The sequence below is a fragment of the Pteronotus mesoamericanus genome, unplaced genomic scaffold (assembly GCF_021234165.1).
Source record: "Pteronotus mesoamericanus isolate MK-2021 breed Mesoamerican mustached bat unplaced genomic scaffold, CSHL_Meso_final contig_269, whole genome shotgun sequence".
Taxonomy (NCBI): Eukaryota; Metazoa; Chordata; class Mammalia; order Chiroptera; family Mormoopidae; genus Pteronotus; species Pteronotus mesoamericanus.
In genome coordinates this window covers 3299942-3327475 of record NW_026555114.1, presented here as the reverse complement: position 1 = coordinate 3327475, position 27534 = coordinate 3299942, and the positions used below count along the sequence as shown (strand labels likewise).

Here is a 27534-nt window from a genome sequence, read left to right as displayed (position 1 = left end):
TTCCATTTTCTGGATATACCATTTATTCATTCACCCATTGAAGTGTATTCATCCTGATTGCTTTAACATTTTGGCAATTATGAATAATTATGAATAAAACTCCTATAAACATCCATATTCAGGTTTTAGTGTGGATGTACGTTTTCAGCTCCCTTGGGCAAATACCACGGAGTGCCATTGCAGGATCATAGAGAAAGAGTATGTTTAGTTTTATAAGAAGATACCAAGTTGTCTTCTAAAGTGGCTGTATCATTTTGTATTCCCGCAGCAATGAATGAGAGTTCCTGTGTTCTGTATTCCCACCAGTATTTGGTGTCAGCCTTCCGTGTTTTTTTAATAGGTGTTTAGTGGTGTTTCATTTTTGTTTTAATTTGCATTTTCCTGTGCTCTGTAGAACATCTTTTCAGTATGCTTACTTGCCCTCTGTATATCTTATTTGGTAAGGTGTCTGTTGTCTTTGGCCCATTTTTTAATTGAGTTGTTCATTTTCTTATTGTTAAGTTTTAAGAGTTCTTTGTATATTTTTGATAACAGTGCTTTATCAGATATGTCCTTTGTAAAGAAATTTCCTCGCAGTCTGTGACTTGTCTTCTCATTCTCTTGATATTCTTTTTTCTCAGAGCAGAGTTTTTTAATTTTAACAACGTTCTGCTTATCAAGCATTTCTTTTATGGATCATGCTTTTGGGGTTGTATCTAAAAAGCTACCACCAATCCCAAGGTTTTTTCCTGTGTTACCTTCTAGGAGTTTTATAGCTTTGTGTTTTGCATGTAGGTCTGTGATCTACTTTGCATTAGTTTTTGTGAAGGGTTGGGATATTGTGATTTATGAGAAATATGTATGTGGTTATTCAGATGACCAAAACATATTTCTTATATATATTTGGTTTTCATCCACAGGTCCTAGTTCACAGCTACCAAAACACTTGGAATTTCCTAAGTCTTGATAGTGGTTCCTTTTGTTATGTTAATAATGTCTGTTGGAAAGCACCTTTGGTTGAGGGCTGGTTGCCAGTGGAGCCAGCCCTGTGATTAGAGGGTTACCGCTGTTAGTCCCAGCCCCTGACCTCTGGGGAAGGGAGAGGGGCTGGGGAGTGCCTTAAATTGCCTATGGCCAGTGATTAAATTAATCTTCGTGTAATGAAGCCTTCATAAAAATCCAAAAGAACTGAGTTCTTAGAGCTTCCGGGTGGGTGAACAGGTGAAGATATGGGGCGAGTGGCGCCTGCAGAGGGCAAGGAAGCTCCACACACTTTTCCCATACCTTGCCCTACGCCTCGCTTTCATCTGGCTGTTCCTGGGTGTACCCTTTCCCAGTAAACCAGTGTTCTAGTAAGTAAAGTGTTTCCCTGAGTTCTCTGAGCCAATTTAGCAAATCAGCAGGAACCTCTGATTTATATAGCAAGTTGGTCAGAAGTATAGGTGACAACCTGGATGCAACTGACAGCTGAATTGAATTGCCAAGGAGCTGGTCATTGGAACTTCCAATCTATAGCCAGTCCGTCAGAGCACAAATAATAAATAGCCTGGCCTCTGAAGTTGGGGAGGGCGCGGTGCAGATCTGATGCTCTCTCTACCGGCATTGAGTTGAATTATGAGACACCCAGCTGATGTTCCAAGAATTGCCTGTTGCAGCAACTTGAGAATTCTCAGTTCTCAAAAATTGCTTGTTAGAGAATTGCTAATTGTTACACTAAATTAGTGGTGTAAGGTCTGTGTCTAAAGTCATTTTTCTTTTGTATGTGGGTGTCCAGTTGTTGAAAAGGCTATCTTTGCTCCATTGTATTGCCTTTGCTCCTTTGTCAAAGATCAGTTGACTATACTTATTGTGTGCAGACATTTTTCTTATGCAGCTTTGAACACTCCTAATTTTTTTTCTGCTTTGCTTTTTGGATCATTCCTTTTTGCTTGTTCATAGCTTCAGTAAATTACAGTCAAACTATAGCAATAGCTTCATTATATTCCTAGCCTTCAGTCTCCTTCCTTCTCATCCTGGAATATTTCAAAGCTCACTCTTTGCAAAACTACCTATTTCGATCAGAGAATATCAGAGGACTTGTAGAATCTCAGCATTGGAAGGGATCATAAAAGTCATTTAGTTCACACACTTGTGTTTTTATTTTTAATTTTCTCTTCATAAATGCCAAGTAACTTCTGCCAGGTGTCTTAGGCTAAGCTTAAATTCCTCCAGTGACAGGAAACTCATTCTCTTTGAATGCTGCAGCCCATTCTTTGGACAACTGTAAGTTTAAGTTCCTTATGTTAAGGTAGGATATGTATACTTGTAACTTCTACTACATGTTCCAGTTCTCCCCCAAGACCATACAAAACAAGGATGACCCTACGCCATATGAAAACCCTTTAGAAGGCTTTTTTTTTTAATTTGGTCCAGAATAAACTCTCTGTAGATTCATTTTTTCTCTAAGCTAAATCTCCTGATGTGGTTGCTTCCTCCAGCGAATCCTTTTGTAACTTGATTTTTAGCCCTTACTATTCTATCCGCATTTCTCTGTTAACATTTGTTTATATTCACCTTAAGTGTGAAACCCAGAAATCTGTGGCGTACTGCAAGTGTGGTCCCTGTTATAAAATAGACCAGAACTACGCATCCTTTGTTCAAAGCATCCTTCTTTGAACGCAGGCTGAAATTGCATTAACATTCTGACATCCACATTCTATCTTGACTCATATTGAATTAGCTGTGGACTAACACTCGCAAGTCATCTCTCACAAAGCCATGTCTCCCCCAGTTGTATTTAAGTACAGGAATCTTGCGTTTATTCTTGATAACTTTTATCTTGTTAGAATAGCTCTTTGCTGTTCTACAACTACAGCTTATCAAGGAACAAAAAATGCATTCTTAACAGCTTTTGATTTAACTGAAACTATAAAACATACACATTAAATAGAATAAAAACCTAAGAACTCCTCGAAGGCAGTTTAATGTAGTGTCGGTTGTGACTACGAACACTGTTTTTCGAAGTGACCGCTGGACTGCATCAGGGTCACCTGGGGGGCCTGGATTAATATTCAGCTTCCCGAGCTCCATCTCCTCAGCTCCATTCCAGACATAATGAATTCAAATTTCTAGGAGTGGGGCCTGGAAATATGCGTTTTAACAAACTCCATTGGATGTGGGTGCTCATTAAAGTTTCACCACGGCTACGGTAAGTATTGAAAACTAGAACCCAAAGATGTGATCGGAGCTGGGTGGTGGTAACAGTTAGATGTGATCGGAATTAGGTGCCATTGATTAAGGAGGTGATTTCTGAGGAACAGAAGAATGTGAACTGATAGTGTGAGGAGAAGTTCCAGGCATAGGAAAAGAATAAGTTGTCTGCTAGAAAGGACGAGATGTTGGTTAGTCTGAAGCAGAGGCCTTATAGAACAGCAAGTGAAGTGAGCCTAAAGCTAAGGGATAGAGGAAAAAGAAAAAAAGGAAAAGTTGTAAAAGGCTGGAACCAATGAAGATAATGCTGCCAGGTGGCAGCAAGGCAAGACCTGCCATAGAAGCATGATCTTTGTCATCAAGAATTCACAAAATACCTGGCCACACCCAATGAGGGAGTGTAAAGGGTGGGGGTGTCAGCAAAGATTAGTTTGGAGAGTTGCTACACATACCCCATCTTTAGTTCTAGACTATCTAATGAGAAGATCTCTATTAATAATCTCAGTTGACTAATTTGGGTATAGACCAGTCAGGCGGTAGACATGTTGCACAGCGTCTTAGAGCTCAGGGTATAGGCCTTTTCCACTTTATCTTAATAAAACTCAAAGCACTCCTGGTACTTTTTATTCTTGGGGCAACAGCAAGTCTGTACTAGACAAAATGATACCCAGAGAATGAGTTATCAAAGACCTCACTACTCAGACGGGGTCAGAAGTTGTGTTTTTAGTCTTAAGTATTTCCTTTTCCTAAAGATTTGATAAGTATGCAGTTATGCAAATGTTAATAGTAAAATGTGTATAATAACCTTTTTTAGACGACAATTGACATTCTTTGACACAAACAAACAAAAGGCTCTCCTGTATTATGAGTCGAGGGAAGTTATGCTCCAAATCTTTATTGCTTGGCTGGAAAATTCAGAACTGTTTCTTAAATAATCATATCATGCTACTAAAATGATAAGTTGAGTAAAACCAAGAAAATACTCATGATTCTAGGAGAAATTGGAATTAGGCAAATAGAAATTAGGCAAAAAATGAAAGATTAAGTATTAATATTAATTTGTAATTGTATTTTCTATAAGTGCATGCACTACTTAAAAGTAAGCATTCAAACCTGATTTGCATAACTGCAGAGAAGCTTGCAAGACTTGCGAATATGTCCTGACTTGCCACTAGTCTGTTGATAGCCTCCCTCTTTGGCAAACATGGTGAATCTGTCTGCATTTAAACTGGAAGCTGTTTGGGATTCCCCTTTAAACATCAGTTATTGGTCAAAACCCACTTCACATTGCTTTCCCTCTTCATAGATCATGTTGCCTACACAATGAATTAAGCACTCCTTATCCTGATGCTAATTTGAGATCACTTGTGATTTATTATTATTCTGCTCACTCTTGTATAAAATTGGTGCTTGCTATCATTTTTTTTTTTTTTTCCCCGCTTTGGATACCTAAAGTTGACTGACGATTTTTCCTCAGTGCACCTTACCTCCGATAAAATCTCAGGCAAAGGAGAGAATTTCACTGCTTTTTAAGGTAGACTTTAGCAAATATAAACCTGTCACTTTTTGGGTAGTGTTTGAAAGGTTGCAAACAGTAAAGATTACTGTTTATTCATTTTATTACAGAGGTAAGGCTATGTGTAATATTTTTCACTGAGTTATTTTTTAAAAACAGGTTACAATTAGTGTACTAGATAACATAAATATTTTAACGTATCACTTTCACCAGAAGGACTGGGTAAGCCTTATTATATTTGATAAGGTCTTATTCTATTTAGACTTTTAGATAGGAAATCATTTCAAGCTATTTGTAGCACACACCTTAAAACCTCTTAAAGTACTCCCCACCAAAATTTGTATGATTATAATCACTGGATAGCAACACCTGAGGCTCAAAGCAATATTCCACATTTTGTACATTGTTGGGAGAATTGCTAGTTCAAGTGAGATGGTGGTAGCTAGAAGTAAGGTAAGAAGGCATATTATACTGATCTATCTCAAACTAAGAGGCATGGATGGGCTGTGGTGATCTAGCATTGCAGATACCCTTTTGGGTGACATACCCAGAAATAGCCTGAGTTTATCCCCAGCTGTCCCAGGGGAGTGCCAGCAGAGCAGGGTGTGCTCCCTAAGAAGAGGGGGTGGCAGCTTTCTAATATCTGGCAGTTAGGGTTTCTGAAAAAGATTGCAGTTGGGGAGATAAGGAGAACTTTGGAAAAGAACATACGTATTGGGATAGAACAGGCAGGGGCGAAGATGATAGGACGGGCACGTGTGGAGCTGATCATCATGGCACCTGGTTTTTATGGATGACCTGCATATCGACCCTAAGTGAGCTTTGAAAGCTTGAGAAAAAAGTATGAATTTGAATGCCTGAGGCAGTAGAGAAGCGAGCAGAATTGAGTCTGATAGTAATCCACTGGGAGGAGAGAGGGTAAAGTTGTGAAGAGTCTCAGCTTCCCAAACAGAGTCTGTGTGAAAACGATGTGGTCCTTCTCTTTTACTACTCATTTAATTTGAAGCTAGAGGTTCATCAATGGAATGGGTATAGTTTGCAATATTTAAGTGACAAAAGAATTAGATAAAGTATTAGATGGTCACAAAAGTCACTCAAAAAATTCTGTAAGCAAAGTAGTATTTATTTTCAAGTTTGACAGTCGCTTAATAGTTCCAATTTTCACATACCTATTGGGAGTCTGGCTCCATTTCATCACTCCTCCACAGCAAGATGATAAAAAAAAAAAAAGCTAATATTACTTAATAGCCAATATTTATGAGTTCTGATTAGATGCCAGGAAGAATGCTGAGTGCTTTATGTACATTATATTTAATCCTTGTAATAACCTTTAGAGGCTGTTGTTATTACTTCTAGCCAGTAAGTAGAAGAATCGGAACTTGAATCCAGGCAAATTGACTCCTAAATGCCCCTACTTTTAACAATGTTCGTAAAATTAAGTTTATTTAAAACAAAAGAATGTCCTTTATTTTGAGATTCTGTCCTTCATACCTTTTGATATTAAGATATATTTTATATGATGGTGATGATAGATGTCAGGTTTGATTTTTTTGTTGTTGTTTATTTAAGAAATCTTTACCTTGTAAAATAAGAACTGAGCAACGCAATGACAGCACTTCTCCCCAGGTTTGGCTTGTTTGTTTTTTAAGTTCTTCTGCTAGTTTGTGTTATCCAGGCTTGAGAACCACTGGTCAGAAAAGTGAGGCTAGTAGTAATTTTTAATGTTCTCTAGAGATTTTTCACTTGATTTATTTCCTAATGCATTTAATCCAGTCAATCCTCACCTCTCTGGCACCTGACCACAGATCGTGCCTTCCTTTTGACAGATAACTATTGTGAAACATAATTAAAATGCAGCTTTGTGGTTCATATTCTGGGGAATCATTAAACATACTTTATGACAAGGAGTCTAGAATGAGATACAAGCCTTATATTAAATTCTTCCATAATGTAGTCTTATAGTGAGGTTCTAGTATCTCATTAACTTACATCGGTCATAAATAATGTCATTACCATTTGCTCTGCTTATTTCTTTGGCATTTTATATTATTTGTATTTGTACCTGTAGTGATAGCTATTACTTAATGATATATTAATAAACATTAATTTTTTTCACTGTCACTAACACTTGGAGAACAAAGTAAGAGAGAACAAGAGGAGCTGTGCTAGCGAGGGACAAACAAGGGAGCCAGAGAAGGAAGCTGTCTGGCTTTCTTGCTCTTCCTAACTGTAATCTTCCCTGTGTGATTTATTTATCTGTGAGTTGTTGGTGACTTTGGTATCCTTCTTGGTGATTTGTTCAGTAATCTGTATTTATAGTTGTTGACTTCCTCATTTCCTTGACTCCTCAGCCACCCACCGTTTGGTCATACCCAGGACTTGGCCATTACCAATGACCACTTCTGGGATCTCAGCTTTAAGCATCCTGCCCTCTGGCCGCCTATCATTGGTTCTTTGCTTACCTCTAGCATTCCTCTCATGCCATCTCCAGCAAGTTTGATCCCATGGGACTCTTCAGTTACTTTACCACTTCCCTGCCTTTTTGTCCTCTTCCCTCTTTACCCAGCTGAAGTTCCATGCTGCATACACTTTTAATGGCCTTGCTCCTCATCTTCTATGTGTGAAAGCCCCAAGTGTTTCTCAGCTACCTGCCAGCTTTGTATCAGTACCCAGATTATTATATACTGCTTAAGAAAAACACAAAACTGTGCTGTCTGATCTCACTTTAAATTTAAGAACCAAATCTCAAGAGGACTTCAGTACGTCTTGGAAGCAGTAGTTCCTGGTGTTTCTTCTATATTTCCCTAGTCTAGTCAATTTACTCTCCTACTCTCTGAGATGACTACTACTTCTCCATTCTCTTCAAACTCCAACACTGCCCCTTCCTTTCTTCCATCTTCACCAGCAACTAATAACCTAGAATCTTTATTCCACTGAGAAAATAGAAGCAATCATCTTCCCACCACCAAATGTAGCGTTTGCTGAATGAATGAGATAATACGATACCCCAGAACTTTATGTACTCCTAAACTCAAATATGATTAGCAACTTAAGTTCAAAAACCATATATAAAAATCTTTTTTTGGCCATTTTGGATTAGCTTTTCACTACCACCTTCCTTTAAAAAAAAAAAAAGATTTTATGTATTTATTTTCAGAGAGAGGGGAAGAGAGGGAAAAAGAGAGGAAAGGAAACATCGATGTGAAAGAGAAACATCGATTAGTGTGCCACCCAACCAGGTAACAAACCCACAACCGAGGCATGTGCCCTACCTGGGAATTGAACCAGCAACCTTTTGCTTTGTGGGACAACACCCAGCCCACTGAGCCACACCAGTCAGGGCCACCTTCCATTATGTTATTAAAACCAAAAGTTGTTAATATCTTTGTACCTCATTCAGATAAAATTAGGTAGTTTTAAGAAGATGATTAAAAGGAGCGGTAGTAAAACAAGGAGCTAAGTAATTGAACACAGGAAATTAAAGAAGAAATGCATTGTAACTACCTTTCATTATACTATTAGCCCATAATGATTCTTACTTATATACTCTATAGAGGAAGGACAAAAGATGCAAATGACTTAAACACGAAGAGTAAAGCCCCAAACTTTGTGGAAAATGTTGGGAACAAATCATATGATAGTTATGACCTCACACTTTGAATGATATAATTAGACAATAGAATTGAGCTCTAAATATGTTGATTTCAAATTAAGTTAATATTGTTGTTTATCTCATGTATTAAACTTTAAGATTGAGTTTTGAAAAAAGGAGATGAGATGGTTAAAACCAAAAAGTCAATATTCTTATGCCAGCTTTGATGAAATGTATATTTGTAGTGTTGTGTAGGAATCTATACCTCACCCAACAGAGCAAGTTGCTTATATAAAATTACAGCAAAGAGGAGAGTCCCTCAGTGGCCTGAACTTCGCGTGCTGAGTTCACTTACCTCACGGCATCTGTCTGCTCGGCACATTTCTTCACACGGCTTCCCAGTTCCCCTCATTCTTTCCAAACCTTTACCGTGTTTCCCAGTATCATCTTTTCATTCCTGATTTTGCAGATGACCTAAGCCCCTACTTCACATAGTAAACAGAACGCCACAGACATAAACCTCAGCTTGCTTCCTTTTCTCCAGTTTGCTTCACTTGTCTCAGAAGAAGGGATTTCCTTGCACTCTGTCTCCCTAAATCCCTTTTGCTAGAGTTCCTGAAAGTGTGGTCCCTGTTCCTGCTCTTTCTGCTTAGCTTCTTTCTCCTACCTCATCCTGAAGTGACCCGACCCGATCTGAGGTCCTGTGGCCCAGATTAGCATGAGCTTCCTGATTTTTAAATGCAGTGTTCTTTTTCGAGGCCTTGTCCTCTACCTCTGAAGCATGTGTCCCTGTTGTCACATTTCTCTGCTTGAAATGTTTGGTGCCTTTTCATGTGCCCACAGTAGACATTCAAAAATATTGAACCAGTAGTGCTGATATCTTTCCTGAGTTTTCAGCCTGTATTTTTAGTGGACAATACTGCCTGACTCTCAAATTCCTTATAGTCAAAAATGCATTTATGATTTCCTTTGCCCTCCTCGTGCTATCATCTTGGTGGTCTTCTGAAGTTATCCTCATTCTACTCACGTGCCCAGGCTGCATACCTCAAGGTCATCTTTGAGTCTTCTTTCTCTTACTTTCATTTGGTGTCTCAGTTCTGATGAGTATCTCCTACATCTTCCTTTCTCTTCCAACTGCAGTTGCCTGTGACTGTTACCTCTTTCCATTCCCACTCTCCTGCCTGAATTATTTCAGTAGTACATTTAAGAGTTTTTAATTTGGATTCCATGCATAGACCTCAGGGGATCTAAGAATCCCCTCAAAATCGTGTGCCAATTTTTTGTGCCTGTGAATTTTTCTGGGGATGTACATTATGCTATTCCATAGGAAAGAAAGTGAGAAATAGAATGAGAAAATACGAAAATTTAAACAAGTCATTTTCACTGGTATCTCCTTTTTCTTTGCCTGCTCTTTGCTATTTAGTTCCCTAGCCCAGGGAACTGATCTCTGAGTAGTTGAGGGGGCATATAAAACCTAAAGGGAAAAAAAAGTACTAGCAATCAGTACAGCTCAGTAGTCAGACAGTCCAGCAGCCAGAGATCAGAGGCTCCGCAACATCAGAGCCACACTTTAATGCTCTGGAAAAGCTCAGGAGAAAGCTGGGGCATCAGCAGGGGCATCAGTAGGAAGCTGTCCTCCTGAGCCCCCTGGTCCCATTTGTTCATGTGTTTCCGAAGGACTTGGAGGGATATGAAAAGCCTAATTGGTGAAAACCCAGAGCCAGCCAGTGAGGCAGTGTCCCCAGAAAAAGGTTAAGAACTTTTCTTCAGCTGGACTTCTACCCTCTGCCTCTTTGTTTGCTAGTCCTTCCTCTACAACCAGACTTAGTTTGGGTTTTCTTTTAAGTATATTTTTTTGATTATGCTGTTACAGTTGTCCCAATTATTTTTTCTCTTTGCCCCCGTCCATCCGGTACCCTCCTTCCCTACACAATCCTCCTCCCCCTTTAGTTCTTGCCCATGGGTCATGCATGTAAGTTCTTTGGCTTCTCCCTTTCCTATACTGTTCTTAACAACCCCCTGTCTATTTTGTTCCTCCCAGTTATGTTTCTTGATCCCTGCACCATTTCTCCCTTTCTCCCCCTCTACCCCCCCAGCTGATAACCCTCCAAATGATCCCCATACATATGACTCTTCCTGTTCTGGTTGTTTGCTTAGTTTGTTTTTGTTTTTATTTTTTAGACTCAGTTGTTGATAGTTGTGAGTTTGTTGTCATTTTAATCTTTATAGTTTTGATCTTCTTTTTCTTAAATTAGTCCCTTTAGCATTTCATATAATAATGGCTTGGTGATGATGAGCTCCTTTACCTTTACCTTCTCTGGGAAGCATTTGTCTGCCCTTCCATTCTAAATGATAGCTTTGCTGGATAGAGTAATCTTGGTTGTAGGTCCTTGCTTTTCATCTCTTTGAATACTTCATGCCAGTCCCTTCTAGCCTGCAAAGTTTCTTTTGAGAAATCACTGACGGTCTAATGGGCATTCCTTTGTAAGTAACTATCTGCTTTTCTCTTGCTGCTTGTAAGATTCTCTCTTTATCTTTAACCCTTGGCATTTTTATTATGACATGTCTTCATGTGGTCCTCTTTGGGTTTAACTTGATTGGGACTCTCTGTGGTTTCTGGACTTGCGTGTCTACTTCCTTCACCAAATTAGGGAAGTTTTCTTTCATTTTTTCAAATAGATTTTCAATTTCTTGCTCTTTCTCTTCTTCTGGCACCCCTGTGATGCGAATGTTGGACCTCTTGAGGTAGTCCCAGAGGCTGCTTATTGTACCCTCATTTTTTTGGATTCTTTTTTCTTCTTGTTGTTCTGATTGGTTGTTTTTTGCTTCCTTATGTTCCAAATCATTGATTTGATTCTCAGCTTCATCCATTCTACTGTTATTTTCCTGTACGTTGTTCTTTATTTCAATTAGTGAATCCTTCATTTCTGACTGGATCTTTTTTATGTTGCTGATGTCCTCACTAAGTGCCTTGAGCATCCTTATAAACAGTGTTTTGAGCTCTGCATTTGATAGACTGCTTATATACATTTCATTTAGCTGTTTTTCTGGAGTTTTGATCTGTTCTTTCATTAGGGCCATGTTTCTTTGTCTCCTCATTTTGGCAGCCTCCCTGTGTTTGTTTCTCTGTATTAGGTAGAGCTGCTTTGACTCCGTGTCTTGGTAGTGTGGCCTAATGTAGAAGGTGTCCTGGAGGGTCCAGTGGGATAGCCTCCCTTATCACCCAAGCTGGGTATTCAAGGTGCTCCCTTCATGTGGGCTGAGTACGTCCTCCTTTTGTAGTTGAGCCTTGGTTTCTGTTCGCAGATCAGTGGGAAGGATTTATCCAGGCCAATCAGCTGCAAGGATTGACTCTGACCACTGACCACCAACCTCTGACTTCCGTGGAGGATCAGCTCTGCAGGGGCAGGGTGGCAGTGCTCCAAAGTGGTCTGTAGCTGCCCACTGGGTGCGCTAGCTGTGGGATTTCTTGGGTGGTGCAGGCCAAGGTCAGCCCTCATCTGTGTTTTGCCCAGGGCCAGCCTTCCTAAGCTTTAAAGCAATCTGAGATGGCTGCTACTTATGCTGAGCTTGGAGATTCCCAGGCAAAGCCAAGCTGTGAATCTAGGCTGGCTACTGCTAGTGCCGGGCCTGGTGCTCACTGAAACTAGCTGTTGCTTTTCTGATAGGATTTAGGAAATTGTGAAGCATGAGTCAAGACCAGCCATTCATATGGAAAAGAAGCTTGAGGTGGGCCTGTAAGTTGGGTGGAATGGAGTCTCTGGGGATCTCCAAGGCAGGTCAAACATTGTGAGCCAGGTTGATGGAGTCTCAGATAATGGGATTAACCTGCCAGGCTCCATGTCTCTCCCAGAGGATGGCTCAGAAAACGGGCAGTGGCCTCTGCTCACCTTCATGCCAGACACTTCAGTTTCTCTACTGGTGCCTTTCAAGCTTCTACCCCGGTGCTGGAGCTCAGAGGGAGTAAGTCTGAGTAGGTGTGTCTATGGTTGGGTTTTCTTAGAGGAACTGCTTGAGGCTCCAGAAGTTTCTTCCTTCGACTCAGTCCCCACTGGTTTTTGCAGCCATAAGTTGTGGGGACTTACCTTCCTGCCACTGGAATCCTGCGCTCTGGGGCCTGGTGTGGGGCTGGGCCTGCTCGCTCCTGAGATATCCCTCCCAAATTTTTATCCACCACACATGGGCAAGGGACCAGCCTGATCTGCGTCTGCACCCCTTCTGTCAGTCTCGATGGCTGTGGTTTCTTTAATTCTGTAGTTGTCCATTCAACTTGATTTCCGACGTTTCTGAATGATGGTTGTTTTAGCTGTAATTTCGATGTGGTTGTGTGAAGAGGTGAGCCGTGCCTGCCTACGCTGCCATCTTGACCAGCCACTTAAAAATCCAGACTTAGTTTTTAAACACATATCTTATTGTGCACCTTCCTTGATTAAAAACCTCCGGGATTTTACAAAACATATAAAAAACTCCTGGGCATGGTGTCAAGGCCTTTCGTAGTTGGGAACCTGTCGGACTCATCCCCTGGCACTCCCTAGTCCTCACCTCCCAGGCTGAGCCACAACAGGCTACTGCTGGCTGTTTTGAGAGGACGGCTTTCTACGTCCATCCCTCTGTGCATTTGATCATTCCAGCCTCTCCAGGGTTCCATTTCCTCTCCATTGCCAAACTGTGAACCTCCTAGTACCCTTCAAGGCCCAGCGGAATGTTTCTGCTTCCCCTGTGTCCATCCCTAATTTTCTGCCATCACCTTGACGGAATCAAGTCACTCTTGGATAGGTTCCAAAAACATTTCATACATATCTCTGATAGTGTCATATTATATTGTAGATAACCTATTTTTTATTTCTGTCTTTCCTACAAACCAAGAATGCCCTGCAGGTAGGGATGGCCTTTTTCATGTTTGTATCCCTAACACCTAGTTTCGTGCATAGTCCAAACAGGAACTTAATACACTTTTGTTGAATGGAATCACTTATGAAAAGTTTTTATGACTCATTTAAAATTAGAGACCAATGCTTATTTAATAAGTCAGAATAGGCTATAATAATAAGTAATAACAAAGTCTCATTTCCACTGCTTATTCAAGTAACTGCTTCCTTTGTGGAAGTGGATTTTGAAAATCTTCACATGTCAGTGTGTATTTTTGATGTGCTTTCTTGAGATCCTAAGAGAATTATAGTTCTAATGCAGACTAGAGCTTCTGCGGCATTTCTATAGATGTTATATTGAATAGATTCTGTCATTTGAGAGATCTGTATTATATATAATATGTTCCATGGAAATGTGTTTTATCTCTCTCAAACTTCAGGGTAGTATTTTGTGAATTGTTTAGTTATTTTATAAGACCTAAGTCAACTTAACTGAGCATTTTCCACGTATAAAAACAAAGAATCTAGTATTTATCTATTATTGGTTCGCTTGGGTAAATTTGCGAAGTCCCAGTCATTGCAAATGTGTTTTTTAGGTATTTAATTAGTTCAGCTATGAAAGTAAACACCATTCTGTAAATTAAGAACTTTAAATAAAATTTTAAAAATGGTCTTCTCTTCCTTATTTTCTTTTGAGTTTTTTAGGAAAGGAATCCACAATTTACTTATTCAGCCATTTATTGAGTACCTATTATATGCTAGGCATTATGCTACATGTTTGCAATTCAGAATTGATGAGACAGTAACCGCCCTTGAATAGTTCACAGTCTAATGGAGAAGAAGGTATATACACAAAAGATTGCAATTTAAACCTTGGAGAAGAGGAAGGAAACTCGTCCTTTGGGAACCAGTGTTGATGTTGAGAATGGATGTGCCTGCAGATAAATTTGTAGATACAGAATCAGGAGAATATATATAAAATATATATATCTATAAAAGGCAGATGACAAGAATGTAGGTCATCTTTAAGAATAGCACTTTAGAAGAGAAGAACAGTTAACATCTGGATAATTACTAAGGGGAATGGGAGATTACTAACAAAAATAAGTAAAAGATAGCATGCAGTATTGAGGAAGCAGTGAGAATATAACTGAAATTGGGTAGCATGAGATTGTGAGGATTACAGCACAGTGGTATAATATTCTCTGGCTGTGTTCTATGACCAGTGTGTTGGTACAGTAAAGCCATCTTGTGTCCAGGGCTGATGGGATGGGTAGTCCAGGAATATAAGATTGCCAATGAGTTGAGAGTTCTTGAAAGAAAGTAGGGCTTAATGTGGAAGGAACTAGGGTTAGGAGGAGGTTGGAAGATAAACTTGGAAACGAGAGATGAGACTAAGGTTTGACACTTTGTAAGTACTCAGCAAATCATTTTTCTTCTCTCTGGCTCTTCTCTCCTTGTACCTGTTTTGTAACCACAATCACCTGCCTGTGCAGGTGGTTTATATATAGGAATAGTTTCAAATCATGATGGTAGCAGTTGGGTTGGGGGGGAAGATGACGAGGCAGGTTCCAAAGTCCTCATCAAAAATACCCCAGTGACTTGGATGCTGGCAGTGCCTAGTGGTATCGACCTCTCAAGAAGCTCAAGGCTTTTCCCTTCATCTGCCTACTACTTACGCTTGAAGGGTGGGCCAAGGGCAAAGATGTTTTATTAGGCCATGGTTTTTAGGGCAGCAATTTGCTCTGTGATGAGAGGGGCTAAGACTCAGCCTTCAAGGGTTTCCAATGAGTTCCCCTAGTCTCTGCAAGTTTTACCGTAAGCACAGACCTCAGTGCTTTCAGTGATTTGGAAGGGAGTCCTTTTTGACATAAAGATGGAAGTAATAACCTTCCTGGCAACCCAAAGGGTCTTCCTCCTCAGGATCTAAAATTTCTAGTAGAGTTGGTTGTATCTTGTGATTTCTTTTACATGAGTTATTAAATGTATTTTTCTTAAAGATATAACTTTTAATGCTTTCGTTCTGAGTGAGAACAAACTGTTTTTTATTAAAACATACAATTTATATTCCATTTCTAGAAATTTTCTTTTTCACCTGTAGTTTTGAGTATAACATTGTAATCTAGTAATTCATTATTTCACAGCGTGCTTTTTTGGTATAGGAGAAATAAAAAACTCATTAAAAAAGTCATGCACCTGAACTGTGAAACTGCTAAAAAGGTGGAAATTCCTGGAGTGAGTAAACAGAAACCACAGGTCATCCTAATCTTAAGAAATGGAGGAAATTCTTGTGTAGACTTGGCTTAAGAAATCCTGGGACATACAGATCATTAGTCTTGTTGTTTTGCTATTAATGATATGTTTAAGGCATTAAGCAACGCTTGCCTAGAAAAGAAGTTTCTTTTGGAACTTCATCTGGGTGGCTCTGAGAAAGCATGTGCCTCACTTGGCATTAGTCATGTGAAGTAGGACATTTAACTTTATCTACAAAGTTTGTAATATCCATAAAGATCCTGTGGATTACTCTATACTATCCAACTGTCTTTCTTTAAATGGTTTTATGACAGGTAGACCTGTAATTTTCATGACTAAGATAGAGTATACATAGCCTACTGAATCATAATAGATTTGTCTTAGGTTTAATTTACCAAAAAAGATATCTCTTCCTCTGCCCCCCAACTTTAAAAAGTAGAGAATAATGAAAAATAAGTAATAGTTCCTAATTAGGTATTTAGTTCAAAGAGACAGAGTTAAAAGTATTTGTTCTAAATGGTAGGTCAAATATACTTTTCCAAAGACCTTTAATCAGCAGCTTTTGCTCTCAAATATTGGTATTATGTAGGAATTTTTTCTGAATTTAAAAACAAAAGGGAGCTTTACTTGTTCATTCTTGTTGTATTCATGACACCTGGATATTAATGTATGTTAATGGAATCACTGTATTTTTCGTAATGTGCATATGAAGAAGAAAGAAAACTTTCCTTTAGATGTCTTACGTGGATTTTAGTTAGTGTAAGACTATTTTCTTTTCCTTTTTAGGTTGCAAACACGTTAAAGGCATCCTGTTATATGGGCCTCCAGGTTGTGGTAAAACTCTCTTGGCTCGACAGATTGGCAAGATGTTGAATGCGAGAGAGCCCAAAGTGGTCAATGGGCCAGAAATTCTTAATAAATACGTGGGAGAATCAGAGGCTAACATTCGCAAACTCTTTGCTGATGCTGAAGAGGAGCAAAGGAGGGTAATGTTAACATAAGTATAAATCAGTAAAAGTTTATTATGAATGAAACCCAGAGTTATGGTGGAAAACTTGTTAGTACAATCTATATTTTGAAAAACTTGAGGGTAAAATTCAGTACCAAGTTGTGTCACTCAATTAGGTTTATGGGGGATTTCCATGATGTGAGCAGATATCATTACCTACATGTTCATAATACAAAGATAGATGATTGTATAAGTCAGAAGTTTTGCAAAACCAGATCAGGAATATATCTTCAGGTGACACTTTTATTCCACATTACTTCCAGAGATTTGAAGTCATCTTTTGGAAAAGTGAGAAATTAAATCCATAAAGGGACTTGTAGAATTATATTTATGTTAGGTCTATGTGCAGAAAGCTAACCTTATTTACCACAGAGTCAACTCAGTTCTAGAGAGACAGATATGAGTTGTTAGGTCTCAACGGCAAGCTTGATTTGGGTCTTAGAAAAAAATAAGATTAATTAAAAATAAAACCAGAGTTTATTCATTATGATGCTTAATTTTATGTGTCAATTTGACTAGGCCTCAAGGTGCCCAGATATTATTCTGAGTGTGTTTGTGGGGGATATATCTGGATAAGATTATCATTTGAATCAGTAGACTGAGTAAAGCAATTGCTCTCCCTAATGTGGGTGGGCTCCATCCAATCAGTTGAAGACCTGAATAGAACAGAAAGTTCTGCACATCTCGAGACCTATAAGCCACCATAATTGTGTTGGCCCATTCCTTATAATTAATCTCTCTACAGCTAGCTAGATAGATTGATAAATAGGGATCTACATCTAGATCTCTATCTAGATGTATAGATCTACATGTATATCTATATTTTCAGGTGACTAAGTATGTATCTTGGTTCTGTTACACTGGGAAACCCAAACTAATACACTATTATTACATATTTGTTTGATTGACAGATGGCTTAAAAATAATGCCATGGGATTTTTGTTTCTGGCAATACAGTAGACTAGGCAACTTGAAAACCTCCCTTTCACAAACCCCCTTCACAAGCTGGGTAAAATATAACAAATCATTTTAAATGCATAATTGAGTTGTCAGGAAAGAAAAGGATATCTCCAGAAATGGGGGGGGGGGGGAAACCCTCTGAAAATTAGAATGATAAAGATATGAGCTGAAGTTTTGGTTTTGGTAATGTATGAATTTGGGTTTTAGCACCCACTGAGGACAGAAAATGAGTCCGTGAACCCACTTAAGACTTACAGTATGGACTAGGCTCTGGAGCCCTCAAAGAGGTGTGTCCTCAGTGAAAAGAATGGACTAGAAAATATCTATCAGCACAGAGAAATAACAAGATCATTTAACTGTCTACCTGGGTCCTGAATTGGAAGTTGAGGAATCTCCCATGGCAGTTCTAAACCATGGATCCTTGATTCATGCTTAGTAATTCCTTTTTTTTTAAATACGTACATCCCCTCTATGGTCTGGGGTCCACAAGCTGAGAAAATAACTGAAAAATTAATACTATACCAGTGATACCATCAGAGCACCCCGGGGAGTGCTCCAACAGCCCACACCAGAAGAATTTCTCACAGGGGAAGCTGAAGTAGCTTCAGTAAATGGAAAATGTTATCATCAAAATTTCAAGTTCAGCAACAAGATTAATCATAAGACAGTAGTTTAATCTGAAGAGAGAAGTGATAAACAAAGAATAGATCTAAAGAAATTACACAGAATGTAGCACAGAGAGATAAAGAAATGGAAAATATAAAAGAGAAGTTGAGATAACAGTTAAAATGAGAAGTCCAAATACAAAGAACAGTGTACAGGCAATATTCAATGATAGAATGGCTGAGAATTTTCTAGAACTGATAAAACACATAAATACTCATATTCATGTAGCACCATGAGCCCAAAAAGGATAAATAAAAATTATTTTTAGACCCCTTGTAGTGACACTGGAACCTATCAAAAATAAAAAGAGAGAAACACCTTAATATCAGCAAAAAAGAAATGATGACAACATACAAAGGGGAATCCATAATGTTGACAACAAACTTTTTAATGACAGCAAGAGAGATCAGAAAATAGTGGAACAGTATCTTCATGGAGCTAAGTGAAAATAACAGTCAACTTAAAGTTTTATACCCAGTTCAATTCTCATTTGGAAATACTGGTGAAATAAAGTTTCTTTTTCCAAGCAAAGACTAATAAAATTAACTAGTCATAGAAACTTGCTGGAAGAATATGAAGGAGGATGTACGTGCAACACTTGAGACTGAAGGAAATTGAACCCAGAAGGAAACAGTGGATGCAAGAAACAATGATGAGCAATGAAATTGGTAAAGGAACAGATAAAATCTGGAATTTCTACTAATGGTAGTGGCAGATTAGATAACTTGAATCATGTCTGCCACTGTAGACTACTAGAAAAGCTCAACAGAATATTTAACTATTTTTTTGCTCGAAGGCATCAAAGAACCTACAAGATCTAGAAGAATGGAGGCCCAGAGAAAAAGGCCCCAGTATACCGAGGCTAAGAGAAAGAAAGGCCACTGTTTTTCTGGACATATTAGCCAGTGCTGGAGTTGGCTGCGGGACAGCCATGCAGCCCTTTTGATAGGCTGGAGGGAGTAATGGGGCAGAGATTAGAGCCTTTGGCCCACAAAAAGGGAATACCTGATGAATGTGCCTCATTTTGCCTTGGGACCCTGAAGGGCTACACTATAGGAGCAAGGATTAACTAGAAGTAGACATGCTGTCAAAGAGGCTGTAGATCAGCTTTGAATCATGACATTCTCTAAAATTAGATTGAGGCTTCTTAAATCACTGGTGTCCCCCCGCACCAGGCAAAATTGTAGATACATCCTGGAGGAAGGTAATATCATACAAGGCCTCAAATTATTTCTGTGGTTTACAAATGAAATGTCTGGTATATAATCAAAAGCAATCTGACACAAAAAGAAAAACAAAAGAGGATAGAAATTGGGCCTCTGGATATTGCAGTTTTCAATAAAGACTTTTAAAATAACTATTCTTATCACATTCAAAGAGAAACAATATTGAGAATTGTGGCAGAGCACTAGAAACTAAGAAAAAGTCAAATGGGAATTATGGGAATGAGAAATTCAATAACTGAAATTAACTCAAGTAGATAGATATAAATAGATAAGACACATCTGAAGAGAGAATCAGTGCAATGAAAGATGTTAGACAGGAATAACCCAAGACAAAGGATGGAAGAAATGAAGAAAGATAGAAAATACCATAAGAAGCCTTTAAAAGTTCCAGAAAGTCAGAGAAAGATGATGAAGCAAGGCAGTATTTGAAGAGAAAGTGATGTAGAACTTTCTAAAACTGATGAAGAACATCAGTCCATAGATTCCGGAAGTGATAGGAACCTCAAGCAAGAGAGATACCAAAGAAGTTTACCTCTATAGTTAATCATCATTAAACCTCTGAAAACAAATAAAGCAAAACAAAAAAAGAGAAAAATCTTAAAAGCAACTTCAGAATAAAGAAAGATTATCTTCAAATAAGCAACAATTAGCTGGCAGCTATCTTCTCAACAGAAACTATGGAAAACAGAAATCAGTTGAATGCCATTTTTAAGGAGTTGAAAGAGATTAAGCTGTCAACTTAAAATTTTATATCCAGTAAATGGATAAATTGTCCTGTATATATACGATATATACAATTTTGTATATATACAAAAATAAACAGACTATGGCTATACACAATTTTGAATCTCACAAATAAATGTTGAACAGAAGAAGCCAGACAAGAAAGAATACTTAACTGGATGATTCCATTTATGTAAAGCTCAATGTATAGTGTTTAATGATGCATGCTTAGGTGGTAAAAGTATAAAGGAAAGTGAGAAATAATTACCATAAAAGTAAGATTGTGTTTCCTATGGTAAATGGTGGAGGGTCGTGCTTCTTGTTGTGGTTATGTGAGTGTTCATTTTGTGGCAATTCAATGAAGAGTACATTCACATTTTGTGAACTTTCCCTCCATGCCATACTGCATAATAGAAAAATGTAAGAAAGACAAATTTAAGAAGCATTCACTGTATAAAATAACAATAATAATGATCAGTATGGTTTATTAAGAACTGAAATATGGAATAAAACATATGGGAAGTGGAATAAATTCATATAATATTCTGTTGTTATTAGGGAAGAAGATACTAATGTTAATTAACTTTAGGTCAAATGTGTAGGTGAAAATTGTCTGTAACTCTCAAACTTTCCCAAAGCATGAGGAGAAGCTGGGAAAGGAATAAAGAAAATTCAGATTATTTAGAAGGCAAGAAAGAAATAATAAGACAAAGAAAATGTCAAGATACTGAAAATGTAACTTTAATAAAAATTTTACAGCAGTGACAAAAATAAGGTACCTAGGATTAAGTCTAAAATTAAAGGAAAAAATTATAAACGTTTTTGAAAATCTTTTTTCGAAGAGCTGCCTTGACTTGTATAGCTCAGTGGGTTGAGCATCTTCCTGCAAACCAAAAGCTCACCAGTTCAATTCCTGGTTAGGACACGTGCCTGGGTTGCAGGTTCATTTCCCAGTTGGGGTGTGTACAAGAAGCAAACAACTGATGTTTCCGTCTAGCATCAATGTTTCTCTCCCTTTTTACCCCTCCCTTCCTCTCTCTCTCAAAATAAATAAATAAATTTTTAAAAAGATAATAAATGGTGAAATAGAACAGGTTTACATGTGGGGAATACTGACAATATCATAAAAATGATGGTTCTGCCCATATTACTTTGTAAATTCAGTGCTTTTTCAATCAAGTCTAAGAGGAATTTTTTGGAATCTTACAACTTCATTTTTTGTTTGTTTGATGCTTCGAAAGCCATGAAAATTTCAAAGCTTTGAAAATTTTGGAGAAGAATAAAGAATTTTGTCATCAGATACCCAGATTTACTGGAAAGCTATAGTAATTGAGAGAGTGTAATATATTTATGCAAAAACAGACCAAGGAAACAAAATAAAACTCAGGTAGAGCTTACTATACAAAAAGTAAAAATATCATACAAATCAGAGGGGAAAGAATGGACTGTTCATGAATGTGGAGATCAGTTGTTCCCTGTAAAAAAAAAAATAAAATACAGTCCCTATCTCACAACATGGATTCACAAAAACAAAAACAAAACTTACAAGGGAAAACATTTTTAAAAGAAAATAGGCAAAACGCTTTAAGAATTGAGGCTAGGGAAGAATTTCTTTATTGATGCAGAAATCAGATCCATAAAAGAAAGAATGTTAATTTGGCTACATTAATATAAAGAAAATTCTGTCTGACAAATTACACTAAATACAAATATCTCAAACTGAGGAAGAGATTTGCAATGAATATAATCCTCAAAGAATTGGCATCTTCTATAATAACTTCTCCTTAATAACTCCTGTATAATAAGTAAGAAAACTTGAGATGGTGAGCACACAATACAATATACAGATGATGTATTATGTAATTGTACACCTGAAACCTATATAATTTTATTAACCAATGTCACCCCAATAAATTCAAAAGGTAATGAATAAATAAGAAAACGACAAATATCACAATTTTTAAAAAACTGGCAAAAAATACGAACAGGCAGTTCTCAGAGGAAGAAACCAACTGAAGATAAGCAAATGAAAAAGGTGCTCAGTAAAACGCATAATAAAAGAGCCTTGATTCCTGGCTAGTGTGGCTTGGAAGTCTTCAACAGAAAGGTTGCAAGTTTACTTCCAGGTCAGGGCACATACCTGAGGTTACGGATTTGATCCCCAGTTGGAGTGCTGATCCCTGGCCCTGGCCTGTATGGAAGGTAACCAGTTTATGCATCTTTCTTGCATCAGTGTTTCTCTTTCTCCCTTCCTCTTTCTCTAAAAACAATGAAAAAAAAATGTCCTCAGGTGAGGATTAAAAAAAGAGAAAGACATTTTATACACAACCTGGGGGAATTTGCAAAGACTAATAATACCCAAAGTTTGTGGAGGTTGTGGAGAAACAGGGCCTCATACATTACTAGTCATAGTAAAATCTAAAATATACCAGGTGGGTAATATTGTGCAGATTAATTTGACATCTTACAAAAATGAAGATGCATAAGCCCCATGACCCTACTTCAAGACCGCTTTCCTAGAGAAACACTCTTCGACTTGTGCACAGAATGACATGTATCCAGATGTTGATTGCTGCACTATTTGTAATGGGAGAGAAAGTAGAAACATCTTGATTCTTCCTTAGTAGGAAATGGAATATCATATAAATATTAAAATGAATAATAGATTTACATGGATCAATAGAAATAATACTCAGAAACATAGCATCTAATATTTTCTCTTAAATGTAGTAAGCTTTATTAAATCTAACTTACCTTATTTCCTCCTTTTCCTTATTTTTGTTGATGGTAAAAATAAATGTTAAATATTGTCTTTATAACAACTCTTTAATTTTCAAGTCTGCTTGTTGAGCACTTAATTATTTCTGTTTCACACTAGGAGGTTTTTCTCCCTTGCTTCCCAGCATCCCGTGAGGTCCTTGGTCACGTTCAGGTCTCCTGCCATTTCTGCCACGTTGGTTCTAGCAGGCATGGATCCTGTTGGGTGGTGTAAGTTCAGTAACCAACCTGAACTCTTCAGACAGCCCCAGAACCAATTAATCTTTACAGTTGATGCCTAGTACTACAATATTTTCTGCTTCAAATGTCTTTTCAACACTCAGTGTACCAAGAAAAATAGTCATTACCATTTACTGTCTGGATTGAAAGAATTTTTTAAAAATTATTTTAAAGTTATTTTATAAATAATTTACAAATGTAAGATTAAAGAGAAGTGGAAGTCCATTAAAATATTTAATAAGAGCTTAAATATAACAAACCAGATTTTTATTCCATATTTTTCTGGTTTTGAAGACATACATACACAAAATGGGCAGGAGCTTTTGAATGTAACTCACTAATTCAACTGTTCATCAGTTGTCATGCATGAACTTGTGTTCATGCTACTTCCAAATTTGACATACATCTCTGATAGATTCTAGTTTATCATTACTTCAGGTTCTTGTACTCGCATCATGAAGACACAGTACTTGAAGATTTTTTTTTTTTTTTACTCTTTGGCTTATAATTTAGTTGGAGAGGGGAAAGTCTCCCTCTCCAACTAAACACTCCATAACTGCAAAACGTTTTTGTTTTTAGATTTGCATACACCTTTTGGAATGGTCAATCCAATTTTTTTTTATGTCTATATCATCTGTTTCTTCTGATCATCTCTCTATAGTGCATGCCTTCAGCATTTGTCTCCTTAGAAACCATATCAAGGAAATTTTGATGCACAAATGAAATGAAAGATGGAGAAATACTGTCATGTGTCCTTTTAGAAAAAGGAGTTGGCCTAGTTTCTTGTCACAGTACAGCACCCTGAAGACTTTTTGTGAATAAGTAACTGGATGAAAATGTCATTTTCTTTTTGGTTTTAGAAATATATTCATTCATTCTTGAGTTTGAGAATATTTATGTAGACTATCATCATCTGAAAGCACATAGTCTGAGATATTACTTTTAATGATCAATTTCACTATCTTCATTAGAGTCTCAAGTGCTGCTATCTCACTCTCTGCAATCAACTTCAGATTCATATAATTATGAAATATCTTTCTCTATTGATTTTCTTTCTTTGTTTTTGCCATTATGACCAAGGAATTTAAAACATCTAAATTCTCTTCTCTGTTCAATTAAAACTAAAATCAGGCAACAAAGATGGTGGATGGTGTACTTGCATCAGTATGCTACGTTATAAAATAACTTTATAAAAAGTTCTAAAATAACTTTAAAATAATTTTTAAAAAATTCTTTCAATCCAGACAGTAAATGGTAACGGTTGAATTTTTCTTTCATACCTTCTTAAAAGATGTGATACTTTGGATAACACTAAGAAAACAGGGAAGATGTCATAGTGATATTTATTTCACTATTGCATCATTCACAGCATTTTTATCATTCTTTTATTTTCTTCCTTTAATCTTTTTTAACATAGTTGAGAATTAATGAATACTGATGACATAATTTCTAGACTGTTGAAATAGCATAATATAGCTTAAGACTTATAAAAAGATCCAGTGATTCTGTATGATAATTGCCAGATAGAATGTGAAATATCTTTATTCACACATTATTTTATTTTTTAAAATATATTTTCCTTTTTGGTATGTGGAAGACTTCTATGAAAAAAAAAGTAATGCCCTGGCTGGCGTGGCTCAGTGGATTAGGTGCTGGCCTGTGAAATGAAAGGTCGCCGGTTCGATTCCCTGTCAGGGCACATGCCTGGGTTGTGGGCCAGGTCCCCAGTCAGTGGCGTATGAAAGGCAGCTGATGTTTCTCTCACACATCAGTGTTTCCCTCTTTCTCTTTCTCTCTCCCTTCCCCTTTCTAAGAAAATAAATAAATGTAAAAAAGAAAAAAGTCATCAGATATTAATCTTTATAAATAAACCTGGAGACAGTTTAAATATGACACTATTAATGATAAAACTGAGTTGGCAAAGAATTTCTAGGTAGGTATTAATCATAGCCAGCCTTTTCAGTTATACCTTTCTCAATTCTTACATCCAGAAAAGGTTTGGTATACTCAGCTAATGACCCCATGGATACATACTCAGCTAATGTATCTATGTGTTACATAATAAAGAAAAGCATCACCTCTGTGATTCTGCCTAGTCCAGGCTGACAGAAAGGAACACTTGCATATAGGTCAGACTAGTTAAATATAGAACAGTGGTTTTCGAAGGCTGTTGCCAGGAGATCAGTAGCATTAGCTCTGTTTCTATGGGGGAAGACTTTTCAGATGGTAAGAACAGAGCTAGAAGCCAGTGAATTGAAGAGGATTGCATTGTGGAAATTTAAACTCTTTAGTAAGGGGTTTATTGATGATTCAGCTATATTAATCTGTTAACATTAATTTTGACATCTTTCTTACCTGACTCCTAATTTATTGCAGTGAGAACCTGGCTTTATTTAAGTAACACACCTGTAAAAATTGATGTTATTATGCTGACTAGGCTGGGGGAGGGGACCTGATGACAAGTCACAAGATTAGTAAGGTTCTGAAAAGGTCAGAATTGTACTGAATTATGTTTGGGACAGATTGCTCCTGTGATCATTTAATCAAACACAGTGTTCTTATTGTCTCTGGCTTCCCTTCCACACAGATGATTTTTAAGGTTGGCCTGAGAAGGAAGTCATGATTCCAGTGGCAGCATAAGACACATTGACAGCAAAATTCATATGTTATAGCAGCTTTTTGTTTTATGCTCTATAGGCGGACAACCTTGAATAAAAATGTTTATAAAAATAATGTTGAATCCCACAATTTTTCATCAAAAACAGGCGTGTCCTTGTTTTGAACTGAAGACCCTGCTATCTAGAAGTGTTACCCTACTATCTAGAACTGTTTGGCAAAGCAAAGGTTGTAGTTCCAATTCTTCACTCTCAGTCTTTTGAATGGTTTTTGGTGTTGAAATTTTTTTAAATGGCAAGCTATCATTTATCATCAGACATCTGTTCAATAAATATGGTATTGAGAAATTAATTTTTTATTTAAATTTAGTTTTTAAAACATTTGTGGAAGAACAACAATTTTGTAAGTAATGTTCAGGAAAAATAATAATAATACCTAGTTAAATTTTGGAAACCTTAATGAGGACATGACAGTCAGTCACCTTGCATAGTGTTGCATTAAAGAATGAATAGTACTCCAAACATGAATAATAGAATGTATGATGAGATATTTTTTTCTGTGTTTCTGTTTATTATCATGAAGTAAAATCGACTGTCCTCTTCTGGTGTACAGTTTTATGAACTTTAGCATGTGTATAGTTTTATGTATCCATCGCTAAAATCTAGGTACAGAGCACTTGCATCACCCCCAAGGTTCCCTCACCTGTCCCTTTATGGTCACTTTCCCTTTGCTGACAACTTCTGGTAACTGCTGATCTGTTCTCCATCCTGTTTTTTTCTTTTCAAGAATGTCCTAAACTTTTGAGATTTGCTTCTTTGACTTGGTATAGTTTCTTTGAGACTCATCCAAGTTGTTGCATATATCAAACATCCCTTTTTATTGTTGAGTAGTATTCTTTTGTGTGGATGTACTATAGTTTGTTTATCCATTCACCCACTAAAGGGCATTTGGGTTGTTTCTAGTTTGGGGCACTTAGGAGCAGAGTTGCTGTAAACCAAGGAGTGGCCTTGCGGGATCAAACAGTGTTTTACCTGGTTTTGATTTAAAGAAAAAAACCATATATATATGGTTTATATATTTTGTTTTATATATTTATATTTGTTTTAGACCCAGTCTAATATCCTTCTGGTCATTTTTGGGAACTGTTTCTCTCCCTACTTCTGATACAACATTTCCTCTTTCATCTTATGTTTTCTTGGTCCCCCTTTTCTTCAGGCTGCATTTTTGCAGGCATCTAACAAGTTGTCCTCAGGAAATTCATTGCAACAGCATACATAATACTGGAAACTTAGACATTATTAAATATCTGTAGTAAGGAATTAATGTGAAGTAGGAGAGTAAACTATAAAACCAGTCATAAAATGAAATAAGGAGCCATTAAAAATCATATTGTATTGTATTTATAGGCATGGGAATGAGCTTAAGGTAATGTCTGGACTGAAAAACAGCAAGAAATTATTTACATAGCATCAAATTAATGATGTCAGTTATTTCTAGCTAGTTGAATTTTAGGTGATTATGATTTCTTTATTTGGTATTTTTCCAAATTTTTGTAATATCATGTATTTTGCAATTAGAAACAAAAATAAACATTTAAAATTGCTTTCAAAAAATAGTTAACATTCAAGAGAATACTAGATACAATGAGTTCCCAATTTTGTAATTAAAATAAATTTAAAATATAAAAATAAATTTGTAGAATGTCAACAGCAGATATCTTTAGGTGGTACGGTATAGTTTATTTTTAACTTCGTTCTCCAACTTTTGCTCAGCTAACTTCTAATACTTTAACAGCAAGTTTTTTGAAAACCTATTTTAAAAAGAAAATATTATATCCTTGCCAGAGGTTAATGAATACCAACCATATCTAATCCTTAATCTCATTAGGCCCATTTTACATTATCCATATGCTGTCATTTTTTATTTACATTATGTTTATT

The 27534-nt window shown here is 37.1% G+C and overlaps 1 protein-coding gene across 2 annotated transcripts in view; it reads left to right on the top strand.

Moving 5' to 3' along the window:
* Positions 1–27534, top strand: part of NSF (N-ethylmaleimide sensitive factor, vesicle fusing ATPase) — a 133041-nt gene that overhangs the window by 49401 nt on the left and 56106 nt on the right. For both annotated transcript variants that reach the window (XM_054574877.1, XM_054574878.1), the window contains exon 9: positions 16184–16383. In XM_054574877.1, the coding sequence (XP_054430852.1) occupies positions 16184–16383 (200 nt within the window). The remainder of the gene's footprint in view (positions 1–16183; positions 16384–27534) is intronic.